This window comes from Chiloscyllium punctatum, chromosome 11 (assembly GCF_047496795.1).
Source record: "Chiloscyllium punctatum isolate Juve2018m chromosome 11, sChiPun1.3, whole genome shotgun sequence".
Classification (NCBI taxonomy): domain Eukaryota; kingdom Metazoa; phylum Chordata; class Chondrichthyes; order Orectolobiformes; family Hemiscylliidae; genus Chiloscyllium; species Chiloscyllium punctatum.
Window position 1 is genome coordinate 82,769,080 of NC_092749.1, and position 22,752 is coordinate 82,791,831.

At 40.6% G+C, this 22,752-nt stretch overlaps 1 protein-coding gene across 5 annotated transcripts in view; it reads left to right on the forward strand.

The window, feature by feature from the left end:
* snx14 (sorting nexin 14) overlaps nucleotides 1–22,752 on the forward strand; it is a 209,391-nt gene that overhangs the window by 165,890 nt on the left and 20,749 nt on the right. For all 5 annotated transcript variants that reach the window (XM_072581136.1, XM_072581137.1, XM_072581138.1 and 2 more), the window contains one exon: nucleotides 7,900–7,995. In XM_072581136.1, coding sequence (XP_072437237.1) covers nucleotides 7,900–7,995 — 96 coding nt within the window. The remainder of the gene's footprint in view (nucleotides 1–7,899; nucleotides 7,996–22,752) is intronic.

Consider the following 22,752-nt stretch of genomic DNA (forward strand, 5'->3'; position numbering starts at 1 on the left):
TGAGCAGGAAATTTAATGTAATGACTGTAAAATACATATTCACTGTACTCCTGTACTCGGGTACATAATTGCTTTCTTGCCCATCTGGCCATGTAAGTTGTCCAACCTGTCAACAAGCCTGCATATTTCCCTCACCCATTAAGACATGAAAGAGGAGACAAAAATGAAGGAGGAGGTCAAGATGATAGAACAGGAAAGGTTTAGATGGATATGGGCCAAACACAGGTAAGTGGGACTAGTTTAGTTTGGGAAACTTGGTCAGCATGGAAAAGTTAGGCTGAAGGGTCTACTTCTGTGCAGTATGACTCTATAATTCTAAGGCAGTTTTATTCTGCCCATTTATTCAACCCCTCAGTCCAAGTTCTGCTCACTACTCCAAAGTGCCTCTTACCCATCTGTTTGCTCAGTTTTGCAAGCATATTGCTTTCCTACCCCTCTGGCCATGTAAGTCTTCCAACCCATTATAAAGCCTGCCTATTTCCCTGTCCCATTAAGACATAGAAGAGGCAACAAAGTTCAAGGAAGAGATCAATGTGATAGAATAGGAAAGACAAACAGGTTAGAAATGGAAGAATTGATACACGCTTTCATTACTGAGGAGTAAAGAGAAAAACCATGAAGGAGAGCAAGAAAGAGATACAACACAATCTCAGATTTGAATGTGCCACATATTCTACTTGTTTACCCAGATTCAGTACCTCTTTAATCCTTTTGAAAGTGTAAATCTCCTCGAATACATATGTGACTGTTTCAAAAATACTGCATTGGCTTTATAGTTCTTTGGAACATCCTAAGGTTCAAAGTGCAGATCCTTCCGTTCTTCTCAGCTCAGACCTGACTGTCTATCGCACTTTTTCTTTTTAATGTTGCACTGTCTCTGACAGACTGCTATTTTCTTACATGTCTTGGTCTTTTAAGCACATTAGTGATAAATGTCAAGTGCACCATTTCTGACAGCCATGGAAAGAGGAGACAGCATCAAGGTGCATTAGATTAGATTTTTCACATGTACCCAAGTAAGGAGTACAGTAAATGTGCATCTTATAGTCATTGCATTCAATTTGGGGTGGGTGGGTTAATTTGTACAGTAAATTTCAACTAACAGCCTTAAGATATAAATGAACTGGATAGTGCATTAGGCTCATAATTTTCTTTTCAAAAGTATTTAAGAATTTTAAATATTAAATTAATCTTAAATTTTATGCAAGTCATAATGGAAGATAGTTGAAACAAATCAGTGTTGCAAATGCTGGATTGTTAACAATACAAAATGTTGATAATTAAGGCAGCAGAAGTACTAGAACTGTATACTCCTGAGCCTGGTCCCAGTCAAAACCATTGAAACAACCTGGTCCCTTTGGAATTGAGTGCACAAATGTAAAACTCTGTAGTTTATGAAGATGTAGAGGTACTGTACGTTTAAGAGAATTGAAAAGCAAGGACTGCCTGACACAGCACAGTGTTCTGAACAAGGTAACAATGTAACACTTGGTTGAAACCAATAGTACAACTGTGTTGTTTTGAACACACAAACAAATTCAAATTCAACTAATCAGCTTAAACTATGCCCCAAGATATCAGAATCCAGTTGAATTTGAATTTAGTTTTTTGATAATATTAAATCCAGTGAAAAGATCCAGTGTTTTGGGATATAAAACCAGACATTTTGAACAGTTAGGGGAAGAATTGGCAAGCCATCAACAAGTACAGACTGCCAGCAGAACAGATCTCTGAAAGTTACCTGGCTATAAGAAGTTTGCGTAGCAGAACATTGAGAAGACAACAGAGGAAAATCTGCAGAGGAAGGTAGAAAGAGAACATTCGACCGTTGACTGGTTTTGAAAGTTGGATTTTTTTTTGTAAGTCTAAATCGGGATTTTTTTATCGGACTAGTATTGTAGAGTGGGAGGTAAAAGGTAGACTTAAGAGAAAGGAGTTGTAAATAGTTGTTAGTTTTAATATTTGCTGGTGGACTTTATTTTAAATAGTGACTGCTGGGATGAGTCTTTGCCTCTCAAATTTTAATAGATTACAGCACGAGGTGAATCTTTTCTGTGTGGCTGGTTTAAATTAGCAGAGGGATGTCATAACAAGTTCAACATAAACGTAGCCTTTGACCAGGAAGGAATTTTTTTTGTTTGAGAATCGCTATGTCAGGATATTTTTCCTGACTCATTAGTAATAATTTTTATTTCCTCCCTGATGTTAACAATTTTGGTATGCCATCATTTGTTGGAACCAATGAAATTGTACTTTGGGAAAATTACAAGAACCACCAAAGAGTGAAGTAGCCTATTTGACATAGAATTTGTTATGCTTTTTGCTATATTTGAACTATTCCTGATATATAAATAGGCATTGCTGAAAGATAAACATTAATCTGATTGTAAGAGACCCTATCCCAGAAGTAAGAAAAGGACAAGGGACCTAAGAATCAAAACTGAAAGCAATGTGTGATGTGCCACAATCATTTAGATATATATTTTGCCTGGAAGTGGCTCAATTCCATCATAATTCATTCTCCGTCCATTATTTCCTTCTGTTCATGAGATAGTAGTCGATATCCTTTCTGGTAGTTTTAACGCAGCTTATTCTTGAATCTTTCAGTTGAAGTGATGATTTGGAGACACCAATGTTGGACTGGGGTGTACAAAGTTAAAAATTAACACAACCACCTGATGAAGGAGCAACCGTCTGAAAGCTTATGCTTCCAAATAAACCCGATGGGTTATAACCTGGTGTTGTGAGATTTTTAACTTTATTTAAATGGGCATTTTCTAACATTGAGGGCGAGAGTAAATGCATATTTGGTCAAATAGACAGCAACAAGAAATGGTCACATCTCAAATTGGATGTCAAGAACAGATCTGAATTGAGTATGAGTAGTGGAAATTTTGCCAAATGGCACATTTTAGGTGAGTGTATCTTCTTAACAATCTGTAATTTCTCTTCAGACACAAAAATTTCAACAAGCGTCTAGAAGATCAATTTTAAACATTTATTGAAGTCAAATTTAGGAGCATAGCTGAGGAGAAATGCAGAAAATTTCATAATTTGTACAGATTAGTGAACTAGAATTGTGACAGGTACAGGTTCACAAAAATAACAGTTTATTTGAGGAGAATAGAAGAATATGTTTACATATTCTAAACGTTAAAAACTCTGGATTGGAGGAATAAATATAGTTGCACAGAATTTTAGAAATGTGAGTTTTAAAAAGATATCGTAAATTGAATTGAGCGTTATGGATAGGGTGTCAATTACATAAAGATGTGTTGAACCTGTAAGGGGCCTTTTTAATGTATGGTGTTATTATGATCTTTTTATTGTATAGACAGGAATAAAGTAACAGTGGTAAAATAATTGCTGGAATTATGTCAAAACAGTAGATTTAATCTGTTGTTGGAAAAATTAGGCCAGTTATTCTGAACGGAAAAGATGTTGGGGAATCTAATACTTTTGCTCAAAATAATGGAAGAGCCTAAGTGGATAAAAGGTTTTCACTAAAGAATGAACCAGTGACACTTTGGCTCAAAATTTGTTAGAATATAGAATGTACTACTGAGTGTCTTTAAACCAAGCCACAGTAGCATTTAAATGTAAACACTTATTGAGGAAGGGAAGTTTGAAAATAGCATCAGGGCAGAGTTAGTGACCCCATATGCAATAAGCTAGAATTTCTCAACCTTGTTTTTAAATTGTTAGTGGATGTAATTTGTTTCCCTTTTCTCCACAGTGTCTCGTAAACTAGATGCCATTCCTAGCAATTTTTTCCAATGATCAGGCAGATGATAAGATGCAGCTAGTAATTTCACATTTGTACTCTCATATATAGGTCTGGAGGGGTTAAGACTTGATTGAGTCCAATAAGCGTCTCGCAAATTTAGCTTTTGTTCAATATTTGGTGTCCCATTTATGTATTTCATTAAAGGGATGTACTTGGCATCTCATTCAAAAGCTGGAAGGAGCTAAACAGCAACATGCCAGGGGAACTGATGGTCAAGGTAGAAGATTTTACAAAGTTCTATTAGGTAATGGCCGAACTTAAACAAAAAAGCAGAATCTTCAAGCTCAGCGAGCTAACTTCCATACTTATAATTAACTGAATTACAAATCTTCTCAAAAATCACGAAAAAGCAGAAACCACTGAAATAATTATGTTGAAATAAGAAATTTGTTTCATACCATCAGTGAGAGGAAAAGATATGACAATACTGATTTTGCAGAAATGTTTTCCACTGTTATTGTCACTGAAGGGAGTTCAAATTCCAAGTTCCAAAAAATCATCTAGAAGAAATTAAAGCAAAGAGGCAGCAACTGAATAGTATACAGTGCTTGAGACAATTGAAACATTTGTAAATGAATTGAGTACGATTGCAACACAGCACAGTGAACAAGAAGTAATGACAGATTCAAATCTCACATGAGATGCTGAGATGACTAGGAAAGGACAGGTTCAAGTAGAATATCTGACCTCCTTATCTTTCAAAAAAGAATCCTCATCAACCATAACTTGTAACATTAACCACATGATGGGATGGGTAATGAAGGAAGAAATAATAGCTTATGTCAGAAAGGTACAGCAATTGTAAGCAGTTGTAAAACATCACGTGATGTTACATGAAAGATTGGAGGAGTCTTTCTAATCCCACTACTCAGCTGGTGATAGCATAAATGTGTAAATGCTCTAATGTGGCCAGTTATTTTTGCACCGGTGCTGGGGAGGAATTCCTCAAATATGTCAGTGTTTCCTAGAGCAATATGTTGAGTTGCTGACTAGAACACAGGCTATTTTAGATCTTGTATTATGCAATGAGAAAGGGCTACTTCATCCTGCTGCAATAGAACCTTTAGGAAATGATGTCAGTAATTCAAAAGAATTATTCATAAAGTTTGAAAATGATGAAGGTCAATCGAAAAATTAAAAATCCAAACAAGGGCATTTATGAAAGTATGAGGAGGAAGTTGGCTGTGGGGGATTGAAAGAGTGCATTTTAAATCTTGACAGCTGATATGCAATCCTTCTAAAAAAATTTCCTATCAGGCAAAAATATCCAACAGAAAAAGCGAGAATGTTGTGACAAATAAGGGTAAGCTAAATGTAGTATTAGATGAAAAGAGGAGGTTAAAAGTTGTCAGAAAAGTTGTAAAATTGAGATTGGGAGAGTTTTAGAATTCAGCAAAGGAGAATAAAGAAGTTAAGAAAAAGAACAGAATAGCAATATGAAATAGGAAGAAACAAAAACAAATTTTAGAAGTTGCATTGTTATATAAAAAGAAAAAAATTAGCAAAGACAAAAAATACATCGTATCATCCGTCGTCATTTCCACCACCTCCAAATGGACCCCACCACCAGGGATATATTTCCCTCCCCTCCCCTCCCCTATCAGCGTTCCGAAAAGACCACTCCCTCCGTGACTCCCTCGTCAGGTCCACACCCCCCACCAACCCAACCTCCACTCCCGGCATCTTCCCCTGCAACCGCAAGAAATGCAAAACTTGCGCCCACAACCCCCTCCCCCTTACGTCCCTCCAAGGTCCCAAGGGATCCTTCCATATCTGCCACAAATTCACCTGCATCTCCACACACATCATTTACTGCATCCGCTGCACCCGATGTGGCCTCCTCTATATTGGGGAGACAGGCCGCCTACTTGCGGAACGTTTCAGAGAACACCTCTGGGACACCCAGACCAACCAACCCAACCACCCCGTGACTCAACACTTCAACTCCCCCACCCACTCCACCAAGGACATGCAGGTCCTTGGACTCCTCCAACGCCAGGTCGTAGCAACACGACGGCTGGAAGAAGAGCGCCTCATCTTCTGTCTAGGAATCCTCTAACCACAAGGGATGAACTCAGATTTCTCCCTCCCCCTACCTTGTCTCAATCAAATCCCTCGAACTCAGCACCGCCTTCCTAACCTGCAATCTCCTTCCTGACCTCTCCGCCCCGGCCCCCATCCCCACTCAGGCCTATCACCCTCACCTTGACCTCCTTCCACCTATCGCATTTCCAACGCCCCCGCCCCAAGTCCCTCCTCCCTACCTTTTATATTAGCCTGCTGTACACACTTTCCTCATTCCTGAAGAAGGGCTCATGCCCGAAACATCGATTCTCCTGCTCCTTGGATGCTGCCTGACCTGCTGCGCTTTTCCAGCAACACATTATCAGCTCTGATCTACAGCATCTGCAGTCCTCACTTTCTCCTAGGAGAGGTTAATAGGATAGTTAAGAAGACTTGCATGGTGCTTATCATTTTATCAATTGTGGCATAGATTACAAGTACAGGGCGATTATGTTAGAGCAAAAAGAACTTTGGTTAGGTCACCGCTGGAGTATTGTGTATATTTCTGGCCACCTCACTATAAAGAAGAATCAAAGAGTGTGGTGCTGGAAAAGCACAGCTGGTCAGGCAGCATCCGAGGAGCAGGAGAATCGACGTTTTGGGCATATGCTTTTCATCAGGAAATCGATAAAGAAGAATGTGGTTCCACTAATTCGGTTGCAAAGGAGATTCACCGGAATGTTGCCTGGAATGGAAAATTTCAGCTATGAAGAGAGGCTGGATTAACTCAGTTTGTTTTCTGTGGAACAAAGAAGGTTAAGGGAGGACCTGATAGAGATGCATAAGATTGAGGGGTATGAATAGGGTAAATAGTAAGCAGCTGTTTTGCTTAGCTGAATGATCAGTAACAAGGGGTGTAGTTTTTAAGTGAAAGGCAGGTGAATGGGAATTGAGGAGACCTTTTTCATTCAGATAATGCACTGTCTAGGAGCATAGTTGAGGCAGGATACCTCACCATTTTTAAAAGGTACTTGGATGAGTACTTGAAGTGTCAAAACATTCAACGTTCTGGGTCTACTGCAGGAAATTTGGACTAGTGTAAGTAGTCGTCTAATCTGGCAGCGCAAATATGTTTGGATTGAAGGGCCTGTTCTGTACTGTATGATTTTATGGGTGTGGAGACATGTCTCTGAAATAAATTCCAGTAAGGACTGAGATGAGGCAGAACATCTTCACTAAGGTACTAAATCTTTTGAATTCTGTACCCCTGTGGAAGTATTCAGTTGTTAAGTAAATTCAAAACAGTGATTGAGAGATTTTGAGCCCTAAATAACATTAAATGATAAAGTAATTAGCAAAGATGATCAGCCATAATTTAGAATGGCACAACAGGCTCGAGGGTCTAAATGGCCTCCTCCTTCTCCTATGTCCTTCGTGTGCCTATAAATGTTGACCATTAGCAGGTCTAAAAATAATGCAAGACAGGATACATGTAATTGTATAATTGCCACACTGGTTTCAGGACTAAAATCATACCAACAGGAATTTGCATTTTTGTGGTTGCCTTAATGTAATAACTCTCTTGGTCGCTTCACAGATGTATGATCAAACTAAATTTAATACTGAACCAGAGGGGTGTTAGGGTAGGCAATCGAAAGCATGGCCAAGAGGCAGATTTTTCAGGAATAATTCAAAGGTGAGGGATGGGGGAATTGATTTTACATAATTTAAGTGTGGAATTTCAGAGCTAAGGGCTGAAGGATCCACAATTTGCAAGAGGCTAGAATTGAAGGAATGTAGTGATTGAGGTTGGAGGGGCCTTTAGAGATTGAGAGATGTTGGACAACGTATGATTAACAAAGGCGATATCCCTCTCAGATTCACATTGTCACGAGCTTGTTTAGAAGTTTGTGTATGAATGTGGCAAGGATCATGCTGTCAGAGTGGGCTGTTAACGGAGCCCATGGTCACATGAAAAACCACTTCCTTGTACTATAAATTACTAACCTCTGGTTAATGTGGTTTTGAAATATTTGTGTCAGTAATTCACTTTGCTAGCACTGACTTGATTAGGGAAATAAGACTACAACAAAGTGTTCTTGTTGCAGATTCTGTCTTCTGTGAGAATACGGAGCCTCGATCTCTTGAAGATAAACAAAGGAGAGCAAAAAAAACTTTTGATGAAATGATGAACTACATTCCAGGTAAGAGCCGCTTATGTTGAAACTAAGAAGTCAGTGACCACGCTCTCTCGCTGAAAACTCAACAACCTTTCCACAGGATACTAATAGGATGGAAGAGTCTGCAGAAAACAAGAGCATTACACATTGGTTATGTTCAAACAAAAAATTATTTCTAGCAATTTATCTACACCAATCATTTGAAGTGTGGCAGGTGTTATGCACATAGGTAGTCACTAATAGTGTAATAAACTCATAGGGCTGTACAACATGGAAACAGACCCTTTGGTTCAACTTGTCCAGGCTGACCAGATATCCTAACTTTTTAATGCGGAAAAGTGTGATGTGATTCACTTTGGAAGGAGCAACAGGAATACAGAGTACTGGAGTAATGGTAAGATTCTTGGTAGTGTAGATGAGCAGCGAGATCTCGGTGTCCATGTACCTAGATCGCTGAAAGTTGCCACCCAAGTTGATAGGGCTGTTAAGAAGGCATACGGTGTGTTAGCTATTGAATTTATTGTCACGTGTATCGGGGCACAGTGAAAAGCATCGTCTTGCGAGCAATGCAGGCAGATCACATAGTTAAGTAGCACAGATAGTAAATAGTAGGTAAATAGCGGCAAAAACAAAAATACAGCTACAGGGGAATGTTAAGAGTTTGACAGTCCATTCAGTATTCCATATTCACTATTCAGTATTTTATTAGTAGAGGGATTGGGTTTTGGAGCCATGAGATCATGCTGCAGCTGTACAAAACTCTGGTGTGGCTGCACTTGGAGTATTGCGTACAGTTCTGGTCACCGCATTATAGGAAGGATATGGAAGCTCTGGAAAGGGTTCAGAGGAGATTTACCAGGATGTTGCCTGGTATGGAGAGTAGGTCTTTCGAGGAAAGGCTGAGGGACTTGAGGCTGTTTTAGTTAGAGAGAAGGAGGTTCAGAGGTGACTTCATTGAGACAAATAAGATAATCAGAGGGTTACATATGGTGGACAGTGAGAGTGTTTTTCCTTGGATGGTGATGGCTAGCAGGAGGGGACATAGCTTTAAATTGAGGGGTGATAGATGCCAGAAATAGTTTCTTTATTCAGAGTAGTAGGAATGTGGAACAGCCTGCCTGCAATAGTAATAAACTCGCCAACTTTAAGGGCATTTAAATGGTCATTGGATAGACATTTGGATGGGGGGGATCCAAGATGGCAGCGACCCAGCAAGTCTGAGTCTACAGTGCTCCTCCCAAGACTTGGGCAAAGTGGGTCACCCACCCCCACCACACTCACCAAATCATTTAAAATAGTTTTTACTTAATGAAATTAGTTGTTTAGTATTGAATTTAAACAATTTAATCGCCAGTAAAAATGACTAAAGGGAAGGGAGCCTGCAGCTCTCAGCAGGCATGAACCCCTCCCCCACCCTCTCCAGCTGCAGCAGAGGCGTCCACAGCCGCCCCGGGGGACTTACCTACGGTGACGAGCCTCATGGAAATAATCTCCAAACTCGATGCGAAGATCAACGCTTTTATTGAAGAATCCCGAAGCCGATGGGACTCACTCTCTGCCGCGCTGCAAAAGCACGACTGAGACATCAAGGAAATCGAGTGCCGAGTTGGAGGGACGGAGCTAAAGGCTGCGACCTCCGAAACTACAGCACAATCGGCTGTGGATCGGGTCCGGACTCTCAAACAGCGAGTCCGGACCTTAGAGAATCACGTTGATGCCCTCGAGAATAGAGGTCGTCAAAAAAATATTCGTTTGCTGGGCCTTCCCAAATGGGAAGAGGAAGGCCAGCTTTTACAGTGTTCCTTGAACAATGTCCTCCACAGCTTTTAAATCTGGAGGCTGGGGTCAGGCCAGGTAAGGGTGGAATGGGCCGACCAGGTTGCAATACGAGGGCCCGGCTCAAACCAGCACCCCTGCCCGGTCCTGTTCCGGCTGCAGAGCTACAAGGAGAGGCAGATACTCTTAGAAGCCTCCAGAAATCTTGGAAAAGATCCCTAAGCCATGGTCTTTAAAGGATCCAAGATCATGTTACTCCAGGACTTTTCCCTAGCCCTGGTATGAAAGAGGAAGGCATTTGATGAGGCGGAAAAGTGTTTAAGGAACTTAAATATTCAGTACTCCTTGCGCTACCCAGTGACGCTACGCTTTAACCATGAAGGGTCCATGTATAACTTCGGATCGCTGGAAAAGGCCAAGGAATTTTTGGACTCTCTTAGATAAATTGTAAGAGATAATTGATGTTGGTTTGCTTTCCCCCCACTCCGGTTTACATCCCCCCCTCCCCTTTTTTTATATATTAATCCCTTTTTTTTAACCTTACAGTTTAATATTATCTTGGGGGGTGGGGAGAGGGATTTATTTATTTGTTCTCTACTTAACGATTTTCTCCCCCCCCCCCCCCCCCCCCCTTTTTTATTCTATATATATATATATATGGCCGGGGGGGTCTAGTTAATGTTGGTGGAGGGAGGCGGTTACCTTATTCTATTTTACCTCTGTCTCTAGGAGCGGGGCTGTTTTCCCTTGTTATTTTGTATTATTATATTTAATTATTACTTGTTGAGGTTGTAATTTTATGTTATATATGTTTATACATGGTATTAACATTGCCAAATATATCCAGGTGTTGGTGTGGGTGGGGGTAGGGTGCTCACTGTTAACTCTAGCTCTGTAGTATATTTGAATTTTCTTCATCCTATTGAGGAGCGCCTGGGTCAAGGGTGGGGCACAGGTTGGGAGAGGATACGATGGACTTTTGGAAAGGAAGTGATACTTCCTGGGAACAAGGGGGAAAATCTCCATTTAAATACTTTTTTTTAATTTAGAAATAGTTTTTGATTATCCTGTTGTGAGTGTATTAGAGAGCCTTTATTTTTGTGAATTTTATATGCTCTATGCTCGGATATTCTGGATAGGGTTTCCCCTCCCGAGGGGTCTCGGATTTGCCCGGACAATCATGGTTGATCAGTCGGTTAAGTGGTGCACCTGGAATGTCAAGGGGAGTAATTCACCAGTCAAAAGGAAGAAAATATTATCAAACCTCAAGAAAGAAAGGGTTGATATAGCTCTCCTACAGGAGACACACTTATTGGATAAAGAACACTTGAAATTACGACAGGGTGGATTTGATCAGGCCTTTATTTTCTTCTTTTAGCTCAAAAAGCAGGGGAGTAGTTGTTCTTATTTGGAAGAATTTCCCTATCAAAATCCTAAATCAGATAAAAGATGAATCTGGATGATATATTCTGATTAAAGCCCTTATAAATAGAGAGGAATATGGGATTTTAAATTTGTATTGTCCCCCGGCACACCTCTTTAAATTTATAACGGAAGCCTTCTCAAAATTGATGGCTCTCGGTGCTCGTCATACAATTATAGGGGGAGACTTTAATTGTATTATGGATCCGGAAATAGATAGGATTCCCAAGAGTACTGCGGGAGTATCTCCCAGATCTAGACAATTGTTGGATTTGAACAAAGAATTAGGACCAGTAGATATATGGAGATGCCTCCATCCACAGGGCAGAGATTTTTTTTTACTCCAATCCACATAAATGCCATACCAGAATCGATATGTTTTTTGCCCCCTCCATATTAAATTCCATATCATCCTGTAAAATAGGCAGTATAGCAATTTCTGATCACGCTGCTGTATATATGGAAATCAAAGCGAGGAACAATGAGACATCCCCCCGTCATTGGCATATGGACCCCTTTCTGATGATAGTAAATTTGTGAAGTACTTCTCTCAAGAATTTAAAACTTTTTTAGAAATTAATTTAGGTACGGCTAGCAACCCATCAATGATGTGGGCGACCATCAAAGCTTACGCGCGAGGTTTGATCATCTCATACTCAGCGACCCAGAAAAAATTAAAGGGAGAACAACAGCGTCTGCTCGAAGCTCGCTTAAAAGCGGCTGAAACAGCATATGCTGACAGACCTTCTATTATCAAATTGCAAAGGATTTACGGCCCTTAGGACAGCTCTAAACACCACGCTTACCCAAACGGCTAAGAGGGAAATATTATTTGCAAAACAAAGGTTATATGAATTTGGCGATAAACCTGGTAGATACTTAGCATTTCTTGCAAAGACAAAGAAGGCCCCTCAAACTATTACGTCTATCAAGGAAAGTACGGGTATTCTGACTCATGATCATAAAAGGATTAACGCAATCTTTAGAAAATTTTATTCTGATTTATATAAATCGCAGGATTGTGAAGACAGGACTAGGAGGATGCAATCATTTTTTAAAAACTTGACCTTTCCGGACCTAACTCCGGAACAGCTATCGGTCTTGAATGTTCCCCTAACAATCCAAGAAATACTTGACGCAATCGGGCAACTTCAGAGCGGTAAGGCACCTGGCCCAGATGGCTTTCAAGCTGAATTCTATAAAGAATTTACAGGAATATTGGCTGGTCCACTTATGGACATGTATAACTACTCATAGAGTCAGGGCTGTCTCCCGCCTTCGCTGAAAGAGGCGAATATCTCTCTTATCCTTAATAAAGGAAAGAACCCAGAAGATTGCGTGTCATACAGACCAATATCCTTGCTAAATGTAGATTTTAAAATCCTCTCTAAAACGTTAGCATTGAGGCTAGAAAGGGTACTGCCACATATCATAAAGGTGGATCAGACGGGGTTTATTAAGGGCCATCGATCATCCAATAATGTTAGCAGGGTTTTGAATGTGATTCAAGCCTGCCATCAGGGAAAGATACCAGGAGTAATAGTCTCATTAGACGCAGAAAAGGCATTCGACAGGGTTGAATGGTCATATTTGTTTTACACATTGGAAAGGTTCGGCGTTGGAAAGGTGTTTACCAAATGGGTCTCAACATTGTATAGTGATCCCAAAGCAGTTGTGATTACCAATGGATTAGGCTCGGATAGCTTCAGTGTAGATAGGGGCTGCCATCAGGGATGTCCTCTCTCGCCATTGGTATTTACGCTAATAATTGAGCCACTAGCAGAAGCTATACAGGCTGACCCTAACATAACAGCCCCAAGGATTGGTATAGGTAAACATAAAATTACCCTTTATGCCGATGGTCTTCTATTTCTCAGTAATCCTTTGATGTCCGTGCCTCGCTTAATCCAAGTTATTAATACATTTAGTGTATTTTCAGGCTACAAAATTAATTTCTCAAATTCGGAGGCTATGCCAATGGGTCGCCTTGCTAGTATATCCCACTTATTGGACGGATCCCACTTTCCCTTTTGGTGGTCCCTGGAAGGTTTTTTTATATTTAGGTATTTTTATTATCCCAGTATTTGGTCAGTTATACAAGGCTAACTTAGTGCGTTTACTGGAAAGAATAAGGCAGGACCTCCAGCGATGGGGAGACCTTCCAATTTCCTGGCTGGGTAGAATAGCACTAATTAAAATGAATGTCCTGCCCTGTCTCCTATACCCTATGACAATGCTTCCAGAGATGCTGCCGAGGCTGCACTACGTAAATTATATGACTGGTTGGGTTCCTTTATCTGGAATCCTAGACGGCCCCTTTTTAAGCTGAAGAAGCTACAGCTGCCACAGGCAAGAGGAGGATCGGTTTTCCCAGAATTCAGGAAATACCAGTTATGTTCCCTGTTAAGTTACATAGCTGATTGGCTCTTGTCTGACCTGCAATCAATCTGGCTGGACATCAAGGCTTCTCAACTAAAATGCCCACTTATTAACCTTTTATTTTCAGACAAGAGGACAATCATTACGGATCACTGTAAAAACCCCATAATACTAAACACGATTAGAGCTTGGAATATAATGCGGCAAAATGAGGGCAACTCACATAAAATATCCCCCTATGCTCCGATAGTGGGAGCATGGGGAGTTCAACCGGGGCTTACAGATGCCACTTTCAAACTCTGGAGATCCAGGGGTATCTCTTGTTTAGGGGATCTATTTAAAGAAGGGGTCCTGACGTCTTTTGAACAGCTGCATCAGAAATTCGGATTACCTAATGGAGACCTCTTTCAATACTTCCAAATTCGAGATTATATAAAGAAGAAGACTACGTTATTAGATAGTCTTTATAAATCAGATAGAGAATGTAGAGTGCTATGGCCAATGGAAGTATCTTCATCATTTACTACATGATGAAGTATCGGGAGATATGGACAATCTGCTTAAAACATTGGATCAGGATTTGGGACTAGAAATCTCTATAGAATCGTGGAATGACATTTGGGAAAATGCCAAAAGAATCACCATCTGCAAAAGAACTCAGTTTATTCAGCTGAAGATACTTCATAGGGACCATATAGCACCGGATCGATTGGCAACATTTAAGGCAGGAGCATCTCCAATGTGTCCCAAATGTAAAATAGACGTGGGCACTCTTGTACATTGCCTATGGACCAGTAATAAAATCCGTAGATATTGGACTAAAGTAGCAAGTGCTCTAACAGAAATCTTAGGAACGGAAATTAAAGTGGACCCTGTATCTTTCCTTTTGGGCTTTTTGAACTTTCCCTCCCTGGATATGCACGGGAAGAAATTATTTTCTATTCTCTCTTTCTGTGCAAGGAAAAATATTTTGGTAAACTGGGTGGCTGAGGGCCCCCCTGGACTTTCAAATTGGCACAGATTAGTTATGGAATGTATTCCCCTTGACTTCCTTACAAATATGGTGCACCAAAAGACCGAATTATTCCATAAAATATGACAGCCCTTCTTGAATTATATAAATACAGATATTTTGGCCATTCTAACAAGGGCTTTTATTTAATTGAGATGGCGAACCTGGCTGGTCCGGGGCCCCTTGGGAGAGGAATCCTGCACAAATACGGGTTTTGTTACATTTGGTGTTAATACACTCTGAGCATGTATCTCACTACCCAATTTCTGTGTTATCTGTCATTTTTTTTTCTCTTATTTGAATAATGTAAGAGACTTGATTATACAGTCTGGTTAGTTGTCGGTTAGATTAGTAGTTAGTTGAGTTTTTTTTCTCGGTATTTTTCTTTTGTTAAGTTTTGGTTATTATTTATTTAAGATTTAATTGTATATCAATGTTTATACTTTTTTATTTTGTAAGCTTGTAAAAATGTAAAATTTTCAAGAAAAATATCTATTTAAAAAAAAGACATTTGGATGAAAATTGAATAGAGTAGGTTAGATGGGTTTCAAGGGCCAAAGGGCCTGTACTATGCTGTAATGTAGTCTCATTTGCCAGCATTTAGCCCATATCCCTGTATACCCTTCCTATACATACACTCATCTGGATGCCTTTTAAATGTTCCTCTGGCAGCTCATTCCATACACGTGCCACCATCTACATGAAAACATTGCCCCTTATGCTCCTGTTTAAACCTGTGCCCTCTCTCCTTAAACCTATGCCCTCCAGTTTTAGACATCCCCACCTTCTCCCTATCCATGTCCCTAGTGATTTTATAAATCCCTGTAAGGTCACCCTTTGGCCTCTGATACTCCAGGAAAAACAGCCCAGCCTATTTAGCCTCTCTCTATAGCTCAAACCCTCCAATCCTGGCAACATGCTTTTAAATATTTTGTGAGCCCTTTCATTTTCAACAACATTCTTCCTATAGCAGGGAGACCAGAATTACACGCAATATTCCAAGAGTGGCTTAACCAATATCCTGTACAGCTGCAACATTACCTCCCAACTCCTATGCTCAGTACACTGACCAAAAAAGGTAAACGTATCAAACACCACCTTTACTATCCTGTGTACTTGTGACTCCACTTTCAAAAAACTGTGAACCTGCACTCCAAATTCTTAGTTCAGCGACCCTCTCCATTAAGTGTATAAGTCTTACCCTGATTTGCCTTTCCAAATTGCAGCAGGTTGCATTTATCTAAATTAAACTCTATCTGCCATTCCTCGGCCCATTGACCCATCTGATCAAGATCCCGTTGTACCCTGAGGTAACCTTCTTTGTTGTCCGCTATACCTCCAATTTTGGTGTCATCTGCAAAATTACTAACTATACCTCCTACGTCCATGTCCAAATCATTTATGTAAATGAGAAAAAGCTGTGGATCCAGCACCGATCCTTGTGGCACACCACTGGTCACAGGTCTCCAGTCTGAAAAGCAACCCTTCACCCTCTCTCTTTTACCTTAAAGCCAGTTCTGTATTCAAATGGCTAGCTTTCCTTGTATTCCATGCAATCTAATATCACTAACCAATTACTATGCAGAACCTGGTCAAATGTTGCACTGAAGTCCATATAGATCACATACACCACTCTGCCATCTTCAATTGTCTTCATTACCTCTTCAAAAAACTCAATCAAGTTAACGAGACATGATTTCCCACACCCATAGGCATGTTTCCAAATGCATGTAAATCCCATTCTTCAGGATTCCCTCCAACAACTTGCCCACCACTGATGTCAGGCTCACTGGTCTACAATTCTCTCGCTTTTCCTTATGTAAATAGTGGCACCATGTTAGTCAACTCCAGTCTTCCGGCACCTCGCCTGGGCTATTGATGATACAGATATCTCAGCAAGGGGCGCAACAATTACTTTCCTAACATCCCACAGAGGTCGAGGGTGCACTTGATCAGTCCCAGGGATTTATCCATTTCTATGCATTTTAAGGTATCACATTTTAAGACGTCACTCATATCTATATTAATCTTCATTTGCTTAAAATGCCACCACCACCACCTTGGATGGATGTTTTTCAAGATGTCACTATTTATTTCCCCATGTTCTGTATCTTCCATATCCTTCTCCACAATAAACATTAATGCAAAATATTCGTTTAGTATCTTCCGTCATCTCCAGCAGTTCCAAATATGGGCACCCTTGCTGATCTTTAAGGAGAATTGTTCCCTCCCTTGGTACTCTTTTGTCCTTAAAGCTTTTGTAGAATCCCTTTGGATTCTCCTTAACCTTATTTGCCAAAGCTATCATATGTCCCCTTTTTGCACTCCTGATTTCCCTGTGAAATATGCTCCTACTATCTTTATACTCTTCTAGGGATTCACGAGATCCTTGCTGTCTATACCTGACATGTGCTTCCTCCTTCTTCTTGACCAAAACCTCAATTTTTCTAATCATCCAGCATTCCCTGCACCTAACACCCTTGCCCTTCGCCCTAACATGTACATACTGTCTTGAAACTCTTGGTATCTCATTTTCGAAGGCTACCCATTTTCAAGCAGTCTCTTTGCCAACAAACATCCACCCCCAGTCAACTTTTGAAAGTTCTTGCCCAATACTGTCAAAATTGGCTTTTCTCCAAAGTTTAGAGCTTCAACTTGTAGATCTGGTCTATCCTTTTCCATCACTATTTTAAAACTTATACAATTATAGTCACTCAAAAATGCTCCCCCATTGACACCTCAGTCATCTGCTCTGCCTTACTTCCCAAGAGAGGGTCAAGTTTTGCACATCCACATGGTACATCCACATATGAATCAGAAAATGTTCTTGCTTTCCCTGCTGAATGTTGAAAATGGTGGATGGATTGGCAGTCTGGCACACTAATTTGCCCTAGACTGTGTCAAGTATCTGGAGTGTCCCATTTGGTCAGATGGAGAGTGTTCCATCATTCTCCTGACTTGTGCCTCTTAAGTGGACAAGACTTGATGTTCAGTGGCTGAGTGTTTAGTATTGAGTTTCCTGTATGTGACCTGCTTTCATATTTGCTATGTTTAAATGGCTAATCCAGTTCAGTTTATTTTCAATGATAACAGCCCCCTAAACCCCATCTCCTTATTTCTTGTCTTAAGTGGGTGACATTATATTTTAAAGCATGGTTCCTAGTTTTAGGTCAGCTTGTTTATTCAGTTATTTAAGGTTTTATGAAGTCTTTCCATTATCTAAACCCTGTCAGTCTCCTATGTTGTAAAGAAAAAGTCCTAGCTTGTCCAACCTCTCCCTATAACTCAAACCCTTGTGTCCTGGCAATATTCTTCTAAGATTCTTCTTTCCAGTTCAATAACCTCTTTCCTATAACAAGGTGACCAAAACTGAACACAATACTCCGAGTGGGGCCTCGCCAAGGCCCTGTACAACTACAATATAATTTCCCAACTTCTATACTCAATGCCCTGACTAATGAAGGCCAGTGTGCCAAAAGCCGCCTTCACAGCTCTGTCCACCTGTGACTTCATTTTCAGCAAAGTGTGTACCTGAACTCCAAGGTCCCTCTGTCCCACTACACTCCTTAAGGCCCAACCATTCGCCATGAAACTCCTACCTTGATTTGACTTTCCAAAATGCAAGACATCACTCATATCTATATTAAACTTCACTTGCCATTTCTTGGCCCACTTCCACAGCTGATCAAGGTCCTGCTGCAATTTCTGATAACCTTCCTCACTGTCCATAATACCGTCTATTTTAGTCTCATCTGCAACCTTACTAATCATACCTTGTACATTCTCCTCCAAATCATTGATATAAATAACAAACTGCAATGGGCCCAGCACAGACCCCTGAGGCACTCCACTAGTCACAGGCCTTAGTCCGACAACTATCCTTCCACTATTACCCTCTGCGTTCTACCATCGAGCCAACTTTTTATCCAATATGCCAGGTCCCCCTGGATTCCATGCAATCTAAACTTCCAGAGCAGCCTACCATGTGGAATCTTATCAAGAGCCTTACTGAAATCCATATAACCGATGTCTACCACCCTGACCTCATCAACCTTCCTTATTACTTCATCAAAGAACTCTTAACAAATTTGAGAGGCATGATCTCCAACCCACAAAGCAATGGTGACTACTCCTAATCAAACCCTGTCTTTTGAAATGCATGTATATCTTATCTCTCAGAATCTTCTCAATTAACTTACCTACCACAGATATTAAACTTACTGGTCTTTAGTTCCCAGGTTTCTCTTTGTAGCCCTTCTTGAATAAGAGGACAACATTCGCTAGCCTCCAGTCTTCCAGGACCTCACCTGTGGCTAACGAGTGATGCAAAAATATCAGCCAGGACCCCTACAATTTCTTCTGTTGCAAGGTTCTTGGATATATCTGGTCAGGATGGTCTAGGAGATCATGTACTGACATGGATTTATGATTGGCCAACAGGCAGAAAACACAGTTGGAATGAATGTGCCATTCTCATTTTTGCCATGCTGTGACAAGTGGGGTGTATAAGGGTCAGTGCTTGACTCTCAGCTCTTTAGAATGTGTTGGACATGGGGACCAAATGTAATATTTCCAAATTTGCAAAGCAAAGCAAGAATGTGTTTTGAGAAAATTGTAGAATGATTTTAAAATGAATAGAACAGGTATAGTTATTGGGAGGAAAACATAACAAATAGAATATAATGTGAAAAAATGTGATCTTACTCACTTTGGTAGAAAGAACAGTGAAAAGAGCATTTCTTAAATGGTGAGAAGTTTAAAAAGTGTAAATGTGTAACAGGACTTGGGTGTCTTTGTCAATAAGTCACTGAAGATGAACATATAGGTGCAGCAAACTATTGAAAAGCCAGCCCTTTTGCAAGAGGATTTGAGTATGGAGTAGTAAAGTTTTGCTTCAATTGTGCAGGAATTTGTTTAGACCACACCTGGAGTACTGTGTCCAGTTTTGGTTTCCTTATCTCAGGAAAAAATATTATTACCATGAAACGAATGCAATAAAGGTTCACCAGACTTGATCGTGGGATGGCACAGTTTAAAAATGAGGAGGATGTTATTTAGGGCTGGGATGAGTAGAATTTATTTTTATTCTGGAGATGGTAAATCTTTGGTATTATGCATCCCAGAGGACTGAGAAGCTCAGTGCTTGATAAATTTTGATTATCAATGGCGCAAAACGGTTGTAGGGGTAGTGTGATTGAAAGGCATTGAAGTGTTTTATCACATGATCATATTAAATAGCAGAGTGGGCTCAAATGACTGGCCTTCCCCCATGTTCATCTTTGCTCCCCACATTCTTTTAATTTTTAGTCAGTTATTTGAAAGACATTTTATTTGACTAATCCATTGTCATGGGGGGGGGGGGGGGGGCACAGAACTGATGTTTAAGCCAATCTTGTTTCTTACTAATAAGTATTTTCATTTTGACTATTTGATAGAAGTTTTTGTACATTGGAACCATATAGCCACAAGATTATTTTTCTGTATTAGTTTCTGCCTATGTATCACGTTTTGGGATGATTTCTTTTTCTTCAAACTATTGTGTCTCTAAAGAAAGCACTTTGCATCTAAAAAACTAAAACAATATCTCTGGAAAGAAATGCACTTGCATAAGTTGCATAATTTGGAGAAGCCGGTGTTGGACTGGGGTGTACAAAGTTAAAAATCACACAACACCAGGTTATAGTCCAACAGGTTTAATTGGAAGCACTAGCTTTTGGAGTGCTGCTCCTTCAGGTAGTTGTTGAGGACACAATTGTATGACACAGAATTTACCCTCTGTCTGACAACTATGTCCTCCACAGCCACCTGATGAAGGAGCAGCACTCCAAAAGCTAGTGTTTCCAATTAAACCTGTTGGACTAACCTGGTGTTGCATAAATTGCAAGCATTCAATTAATTCTGAGTTTACAAACAATTTCACGAACCAGTATTTTGAACTTTAAATCTTAGGGCTGTTCGTTGGCTCAGTGGTTAGCATTGCTACCTCTCACAGCGCCAGGGAGCCGGGCTTAATTCCAGCATCGGGCAACTGTCTGTGTGGAGTTTGCACGTTCTCCCCGTATTTGCATGGATTTCCTCTGGGTGCTCCTGTTTCCTCCCACAACCCAAAGATGTGCTGGTCAGGTCAATTGGCCATGCTAAGTTGCCCATAGTGTTAGGTGCATTAGTCATGGGTAAATGTAGGGTAGGGAAATGGGTCTGAGTGGGTTACTCTTTGGAGAGTCGTTGTGGACTTGACGGGCCAAAGGGCGTCTTTCCATACTGAAGGGAATCTAATCTAAACTTTGCTGGCATATCACCTAGTTAAATACTTTGCTTAAATACCTCAGAGATGTGAGCAGAAAATCTCCACTCATGATCCAATGCAGCACCTAAGGTACTATGCGATCAGAGATGATAACATTTCATTTCAAATGTAAACTGAGGCCCATCTGCCCTTTCAGTTGGACACAAAGGAACTTCATGGTGCTATTTCAAAGAGGAGGGCAGGATCCTTCCTTATCACCAGGGCAATATTTTTCCCTGAACTAGCATCTCCATTCAGACCTGGAGGTTACACATTCATGTTTTAAATGATTATTTTGTGCCAGTGTTCACTAGTGAGAGTGACAAGGTCTATGATAACATTTTTAAAAATAATATAGACAGAGAGCAGGTTCTGAGTGGTCTGGCAGGCTTAAAAATAGATAAATCTCGAGGGCTGGATGATCCTAGGTTGTTGAGGAGTCAAAGGAGGAATGGCAGGGACATTTACAAAAATTTTCAATTCCTTTCTGACCACAGGGCAAGTGCCGGAGGATGGATGTCAGCCTTATTTAAAAAGGGTGCAAGGTATAAACTACGAAGCTACAGGTCAACCAGTCTAACCTTGGTGGTGGGGAACCTATTAGAAACAGTTCTGAAGGACAGAATTAAGCAAGAGCAGTGAGCATTATTTTGTCTGACCAACTTGATTGAATTGAGATGATCATACGTGTAGTTGAGGCAATGGATGTAGTCTGCTTGGACCTCATGGCTGGCATGTTTCACAAGCCTATTAGACAATAGACAATAAATGCAGGAGTAGGCCATTCAGCCCTTCGAGCCTGCACCGCCATTCAATATGATCATGGCTGATCATTCCCAATCAGTATCCTGTTCCAGCCTTATCTCCATAACCCTTGACTCCACTATCTTTAAGAGCTCTATCCAATTCTTTCTTAAATGAATCCAGAGACTGGGCCTCCACTGCCCTCTGGGGCAGAGCATTCCACACAGCCACCACTCTCTGGGTGAAGTAGTTTCTCCTCATCTCTGTCCTAAATGGTCTACCCCGTATTTTTAAGTTGTGTCCTCTGGATCGGCACTCCCCCACCAGCGGAAATATGTTTCCTCCTGCCAGAGTGTCCAATCCTTTCATAATCCTATACGTTTCAATCAGATCCCCTCTCAGTCTTCTAAACTCCTGCCTTCTCCCTGCAACTCTTGATCCCTTTACTAATTAAGAACCTATCTATCTCTGCCTTAAATAAACTCAATGACTTGGTCTCCTGCAGCAGTGAGCTCCACAGATTCACCAACAGTGGCTAAATAAATCAGTGCATTGAGTTTAGAGGTCATGTTGCATCCATGCAAGATATTGGTTAAGTCATTTTTGAAATACTGTGTTCAATTCTGGTCTCCCTGCTACGCGAAAGATGTTGTGAAACTTGAAAGGGTTCAGGAAAGAGTTACAAAGATGTTGCCAGGGTTGGAGTGTTTGAGCTATAGGGAGAGGCTGAATAGGTGGAGGCTATTTCCCCTGGAGTGGTGGAGGTGTGACTTTAAGAAGGTTTATAAAATCATGAGGGGCATGGATAGGGTAAATAGCAAAAGTCTTTCCCCAGGATTTTGGGAGTTAGAAACTAGAGAGCACAGGTTTAAGGTGAGAGGGGAAAGATTTAAAAGGAACCTAAGAGGGAACTTTTTTCACACAGAAAGTGGTGCATGTATGAGATGAGCTGTCTGAGGAAGTGGTGGGGGCTGGCGTAGTTACAACATTTAAAAAGCATCTGGATGTATGTATGAATAAGAAGGGTTTAGAGGGATATGGGCCAAATGCTGACGTATGCGACTAGATTAATTTAGAACATCTGGGTGGCAGGTTTATTTGGACCATAGGTCCTGTTTCCATGCTGTACAGTTCTATGACTGTATGACTCATCATCTAAGCT